The 6,955-nt window shown below is 45.9% G+C and overlaps 1 protein-coding gene across 1 annotated transcript; it reads right to left on the reverse strand.

Annotated features, from left to right (window-relative positions):
* Positions 1–860: 860 nt before the first annotated feature.
* bambia (BMP and activin membrane-bound inhibitor homolog a) lies at positions 861–5,104 on the reverse strand. Its single transcript, XM_079234395.1, has 3 exons — positions 4,608–5,104; positions 2,599–2,883; positions 861–1,753 (listed from the first exon to the last, which is right to left on the reverse strand). Exons 1-3 carry the CDS (start codon positions 4,681–4,683, stop codon positions 1,335–1,337), a joined length of 780 nt encoding a protein of 259 aa, XP_079090521.1. The 5' UTR covers positions 4,684–5,104; the 3' UTR covers positions 861–1,334.
* Between the last annotated feature and the right edge of the window lie 1,851 nt (positions 5,105–6,955).

Raw genomic sequence — 6,955 nt, forward strand, 5'->3', positions numbered from 1 at the left:
CAGCCTTTAAGCAACATACAATGGCGGGTAAAGGGTGAAGCTCCGATTGGGACTTCTCCATTCACCTTGGCGCTCGGCCCGAAGCTCACCGGCCAGAACTTGAGATGTAAATCTTTTTTAAGCGAGTCACAAATAAATAGTTTTAAGCAAACACCACACACTTTGACGGTGTACGTGGGATTGAGTTAAAATAAATGTGTGCGCGCGTTGTAATGAAAGACCGTGTCACTAATAGTTTAAAGGACAACAATGGAGCTCATTGGCACAGAGGAAGAAAGTTGTTTTAATATGTTGTACTTCTGTCTTTCCAGTGGATTTTCTGAGCCATACGTTTCAAAATAATACTGAAATCCTTCCTCGCTGACACCCTCTTCAACACACAGGAGGACAGTGTTTCTCACTGACGTCCAGGAAAGCAGACTCTGGGAGGTGCTTTAGAGGCCTTAGAGTGGAGTATAAAATAAATAGCACCACTACTTCCAGGATGAATCCAACCAGTGAGGAGGGGGAGTTATTTGAAGCTGAAAACGTGACCTCTGGAGAGGGTTCAACAACAACTGACAGATGTAGCAGCTCTACTGTATATATATATTTCCCCCTCATCGTTGTTGTTAAATATTACGTGAAAAACACAAGAATGAATCGTCAAATAAATAAAAAGTCATTTTAATGGAAGTTTTGTCTTTCACGCTCACAATCAAGCTTATAGTCTGATCACAGAGATGTTGGACATTCACCCCGAACAAAGACGCACATCGGTCAGTTTTATCAGACAAATATATATATATATATATATATATATATATATATATATATATATATATATATATATATATTTAAAATCTTTACAATAAGCTTGAATCATGAAAACGTACACAGGAGGAGTGTGCGCACCAACAGTCTTTTTTTACTCCTCGAGTTCTTTTCTTGTACCCTGGCGTCAGTGTAAAAATCTGGTTTGAAGCAACGACTTGTTTCGGGGCAGTTTTTTTTCTTTACAAATGTGCAAATAAGACAGATTTGGAATCCTTCAGCGCTCAGTGTAAAAGTCCAGGATCCTCCGGAGCAGTGACGGAGCTCTCGCTCCACCTCAGTTCTGCCCTTCTCCACTTTTAAATACAGCTCCTCGTTGCTTTGCCTTTCATTATTTCAAGTAAAGTGCTCCTCTAGCAAAAAAAAATAAAAATTAAAAAAAAACACACGGCATGAGATCAGTCTCGTATTTTTTCCGCCACTGGTTGAAAAGAACCGACGGACCAAAAAACCAACATGGGAATGTCTTTTAAAGAACGGAGCAGAGACGGCCCTGACAGTCACGTGTCTCCCGGCGGGAGTCATACGAACTCCAGCTTGCCGTGGCCGCTGTACATCCCCCAGTGCACCAGAGACAGGATCTTGTCGTTGCCCAGGTCGGCCTGCCTCATCTTGTCGCAGGTCAGGCAGCAGTTCTCGTGGCCCGTGACGGGCACCATGCACTCCAGGTCCAGCTTGGCCACGTGGCCCTTCTTGGTGTGGTGGCCGTGGAAGCTGTAGTGAAGCCGCGACAGCATCTGCTGCCGCTGGTCCTGCAGCCGCTTGTTCTCGCTGCGCAGCATCCGCAGCGCCAGCATGATCAGCAGCACCAGGATGAGGCCGCCGGCGATGGGGACGGCGATCACCGCCGCCCGGAACCACACCTCCTTGGCCGAGGCCAGCTCCTGGACCCGGGTCACCAGGTTCCTGTTGCTGCTGTCCGGCTGGTACCGGCTGTGATCTGCACACACACAAAGAAAGAGGATGTCTTTTAACTGCATGCTCACATGTTTTCACTGCTCCACATCATTACATACAGTACCAGGGCGTCTTATACTCAAGCAGATCTTTAAATACGTGTATGCGGCTCGCATTTAGCGAGAGGCCCGGCTCCACAGGCGAGCCAGTAACCGCCGAGAGAGAAAAACAAGACGAGAGCGATGATGTGAGAAAGGGCCGCAAATGAGTCACCCTGCCCCGACTGAGAGCCAGGAATTAATTTGAGCTAATAAACTATCATGCGCTCCGGTCGGGGTCACGACAAGACGGTTCCCACGGGACAGATCCCCTTCCTCTCTGTCTCTCTATGCACCTTTTCATTACTCCGAGAGCTGCTACTTCTGCCCAACCTGCAGGAGTTGTCAGGCAATATCATTCTGAGAGGCACATTCCTACTCAGTGGGAAAATTACATGGTGCACACATAATAATAAAAAGAGAGAGAGAACGAATACATCTGATCTCTTTCCAAGTGCTTAAGGTAAACTGGCTGCTCCCTGGCTTCCCAGGCAAAGAGCTGGAGCCCATTACAAGTCAAATTGAAGTTCTGTAAAGCTGGGATGTAGAGGGGGGAAAAAGAAGGAGGAAGGGGGGTGGCCTGCATGTCCATAAACAGTTTGAAGAACCCTACAGCTCAACGTATTGCTTCTGGAACAGGAAAGACGGAAATATTGAATATTTGCAGAGGAGGAATCGTAAAAATCCCCCCAGAGAGTGCGATCATTTTTAAAACCCAGCTAAAGAGGATTTCAGTGAAAAAACAAACAAGACAAACATCCCACGAGCTCTGCGAAGCGTCTTTTTTTACCTGTTGAGTCTCTGGTGTGCCCCAGGTCGTGCAGGCCTCTGTAGTTGCACATGTCGTCGTGGCAACACTCCAGCGCAGAGGCCCCGGCGAGGACGTCGGCGGCCCCGGGGCTGCCGCTGCCGCAGACGTCCGCCGCGTTAGCGACGGGGTCTAAACAGCCGTGGGTGAGGGGGGAGTTCCCGCTGAGCGGGTCCAGGACCTTGGTGAAGCAGGCGTTCAGCTCCGACTTGCACATGTAGCCGGTGGCCACGCAGTGCGGCGCATCGCAGTAGCACCGGATTTCTCCTGGAAACACAAGACGAGACGAGCCGGGTCAGTTTAGATGCATTTACAGCTTTAAAACAATACTGTGTTCCTGGCAAGTCCATCGGTTTTACTTCATACTCCATAGCATGAGCTATAGCTTCAGTTTGGTGTGTTTGGCAGGACCCCTGTGGGTTTGTACCAATATCAAGGTCAAGAAAAGTCAGGTCTTTATTCCAGCTTTGTTTTATCCCGAACTTTAGTACACGTATGTCAGTTTGTATATCCTACAACAAAACTACTTTACCGGTGTTTTGGGGACATAATCCTATCAAAAGCAGTCTGCTCTGCTTTTATTTTGAAAAAGTGTTTGAAAAGTGTCTGCCAGTGTCCGGCCATAAAACAGCCAGGCACCTTTCAAACACCCCATGGGAATATTCCACTTCTGCCTCATTTCAGCAAGCATGCCTTCATTTAGGAGCTCCTCTGAGAAAAATGACCCTTTTTCTGACTGTATTATAAAACAGGAACCGTGTAGCTTATAATTAGTGGTTTGTTTGCCAAAGTCAATTTCTTTCAACCCAAATGGAAACTCGTAAAGAGGAGGGGAGCCGGAGTCTCCTCTCTCCCCCCAGCTTTACTGTGGTCTTGCCGGCCTGGGGGAGGTCCCATCTAAAGAGCCTCCTGCTACCTTATCATTACGGCTGCCTGCTTCTTTCTTTTTTTCTTTTACACAGGCCCACTCATTACTTCACCCATGGCTTCTTATTTTCCCAGAGGAGACGTCTCAAAGCATAAATGTGGCCCGGGGATCGGCCCTAACGCAACAAAAACACGACTTCAGATGTATTTAGAGAACTTCTATTTGTGAGCTCATGCTGCCTTCATGTTCTCTGGCGCCATTATAACACTTTGAGTGCCGTGTATACACATATAGTGGGATGTCTATGGTCTGCATTGGGGATAATGACTATGTTGCTTTATAACAAGTATTAGGATAATATTGGAAATAGTTTCATAAACAAAGCAATAAAACATGTTTTTCCATCTGCTACTTTCATAAACTGAGCTACAAAGCATGCAAAAGGTTTTCAGAAGCTGCTCTCAGAGCTGCTGTGTGAAGCAGGAGCACATTCATCAGATCAGTGTTTCCCTGTGAATGATTGGAGCAGCAGGGCCGGCAGGTCATTTGGAGAATATTTCATTAGAGGAGAGGCCCCTTTGTGGGCTGGGGGGAGCCTGAAAGCCCTTCAGCCCTGTGCTCAGTCTCCTATGAATGGCAGCTTCCAAACCTGAGCTAAACGAGAGTTATCCGAGAAAGCCCAAAAGAAACCAGGGTAGCATGTCACTATACTTATAACGTGGTAATAACAGACGCTGTTTAAAGAATGAGGATATTTGAAGTCGCACTTATATATATATATATATATATACACATACACACACAATACTTTTGGTTGAATTTACAAAAGTCATTACACGGAAAGGTTTTTGTCTATGAATGTAATATTCAGCGCGTTATGTTCATAACACACACACACACTAAACCTCTGTAATTAGTTAAATGGACACAGGTGAGGGTGTCTCTCCTCAGCAGCTCCTTCCTGTGTTGTCTTTGGTCTACGTTGGCTCAATTCTACGTTAGCTGGCGTCATAAATAAAACACCGGGAGCTTAGAAACAGCCGGGCCGCGGAGCTGTGACTTCAGCCCCGGGTTGAGCCCTCTGAACCCCGCGCAGTGGTGGAGGAGAGAGCAAAGCCTCTACCTTTGGTGAGAAGAACAGCCATGGCGCAGAGCTCCAGTTGTAGCCAAAGGGAAATGAACCCGGACTGGCGCTCCATTTACAGCAAAGTACTGCGCAGACGAGCTCGTATATCCAGTAGCAGCGGCAGAGAGTCCGCTGGGCGAAGAGCTGGACGACCAGGCAAAACCACACAAAAAAAGGATTTACATGGAGCTACGGCGAAAAGTGACTCATTCCCGAACTGAGCAGCTCACAATCCCTTCTGGAGCAAAACAAACCACAAAAAAGTAGCGAAACCCACTCGGAAAAGGTTTCCTCCTCTCCCGCATTGGAGACAGAAAAGTTTGTGTTTTTATTTTGTTAAAAGCGGTCCGACATTACGGGAGGAAAAGGAAAAAAATCGCAGAAACACCGCGTCTTCTTTTTCTTCAAGCCGAAAGAAGAAAAAGAGGTGGAGGAAAAAAAAGAGAAATATACTCCTGGGAAGAGAGTGAAACGGGGTTCAAAGTTGTCGCCGCTGGTCGTCCGCTGCCTCTGTGTGCAGCCGGTCACGGTGAAGCATCACTTTTTGTATTCCTGGACGGAGAAATGTTGAGGGGTTGGAAAACAAGACGGACAACTCCGACGTACCTCAGACTGCACGCAGACTCCGGACACCCAAGATCTAGCAGGAGGAATAGTTGTGGTTTGTCGAAGCTCCGCCCACTGCGAGCTGATTGGTCCGCCCAGCGAGAGAGAAGTCAGTCAGAATGCGTAGCAACATTGTATCCGCTCATATTCGGGATTTTCTTTTTCAAAATAAGACAAGGCAAGTCTATTTCGATAGACACTATTAAATAAAGAATACAAAATGCATTATAAAAAGACATTATATGAGGGAGCGGCTATTGAAATGGAAGAAAATAGAAGAAAACAGCAAGATTTCAGACCAAGATAAAAGTTTACATACGGATAATATAGCATATGTGTTGCATATTTGTTGCATATTGGTTGCAAAAAATGCAGCATATCCTATTTGGGGGTTTTCTTTTTCAAAATAAGACGAGGCAAGTCTATTTCGATAGCATAACCCCATTAAATAAAGAATAACAAAATATGAAGGGGAAAAATAGAAGAAAACTGCAAGTTTCCAGACCGAGATAAGTTGCCTTTAAAACGTTGTATTGGGGAAACACAAATACTTACGGATAATATGCTGCATTTTTTGGGTTGCTGATAGAATTGTTATTATTGTTGACTTTTTGTTTACGTTTTCAACATCACTGTTAATTTCTTCTACATTCAAATGTATTCATTCTTCATTTCCCCCCTTGATGCTTTTATTTTTCAAGTCATCTCATCCACATTCCGGTTTTCTTTGTCTCTCACTCTCCGGCTTGACGACCCAGGTCAAACCAACCCCTTCATTCATCTCCTTCATTTCCATAATACCATGTTCCACATGTCATTATGGGATTCCATTGATCGGGGCAGCGGCCACTGATACTGTCACCTGACTGTACTGCTGCAGAGTTTGGACATTTAGAGCAGCTTATTGTTTTAAGGTTGGATTATTTCATATGTAGACATTTTAACATGTGTAAAACAAACTTATTTTAGATATGAAACAAGCAGAACTACCCCAAAATAATAAAAATACGTCACGGACATATTTCATGGCATTGTGAATTAAAGCTCGGGGTCTACGCAAGTGTTGCGTAAGTGAAGCCAGACTGGTCCGCGGCCCGCTGGCGGCCGGCTGGATGCCGCGTCTGGCCGCTTCCCTCCAGACTCCCAGCCTGCTGCTGCAGGGAGGAGCGGACAGACGTTTACAGACATTAGCAATCCAAAAGGACTCATGGCGCCACTGAGACGGACACGCGCGCGCACAGACACAATTGCCCCTTTTAACAATCGGCACACACGTGCATGCGCGCGATATGTATCATCAACATGTCCCCCCTCCCACAAATCAAACGAGAAAAAGAAACTTAGTCAGCTTTAAAAAATATATATTTTTGCACGTTTCAAGAAACTTTTTTTTAATGAGACAAATAAAAATAACAATTGTCGTCCTACAGAGAATCTTAACTAAATATTATGCTTATATTGTATCCCGGGGGAGGGGGGTCTAAGGAGGAAAGACGAGGCCTGTCTGTCTGGGAGCTCCATGGCCGTGGAAGTTAAGCATCTCCAGGCCGTAATTGTGCCCAACAGACAACAGGATGCGGATACCGCTTTAGGGAACACAGAAAACGACTCACTGCAATTACCGTAATTATCTGCAATTCCGAGGAGGCGCCAGCATGTATCTCTGCTGAGAGCTGCGTGGAAAGAGTGGAGGTCAGCAGGAATACATGTTCCACAGAATCACAGGAACCACAGAAACC

Source organism: Taurulus bubalis (assembly GCF_910589615.1).
Source record: "Taurulus bubalis genome assembly, chromosome: 18".
NCBI lineage: Eukaryota > Metazoa > Chordata > Actinopteri > Perciformes > Cottidae > Taurulus > Taurulus bubalis.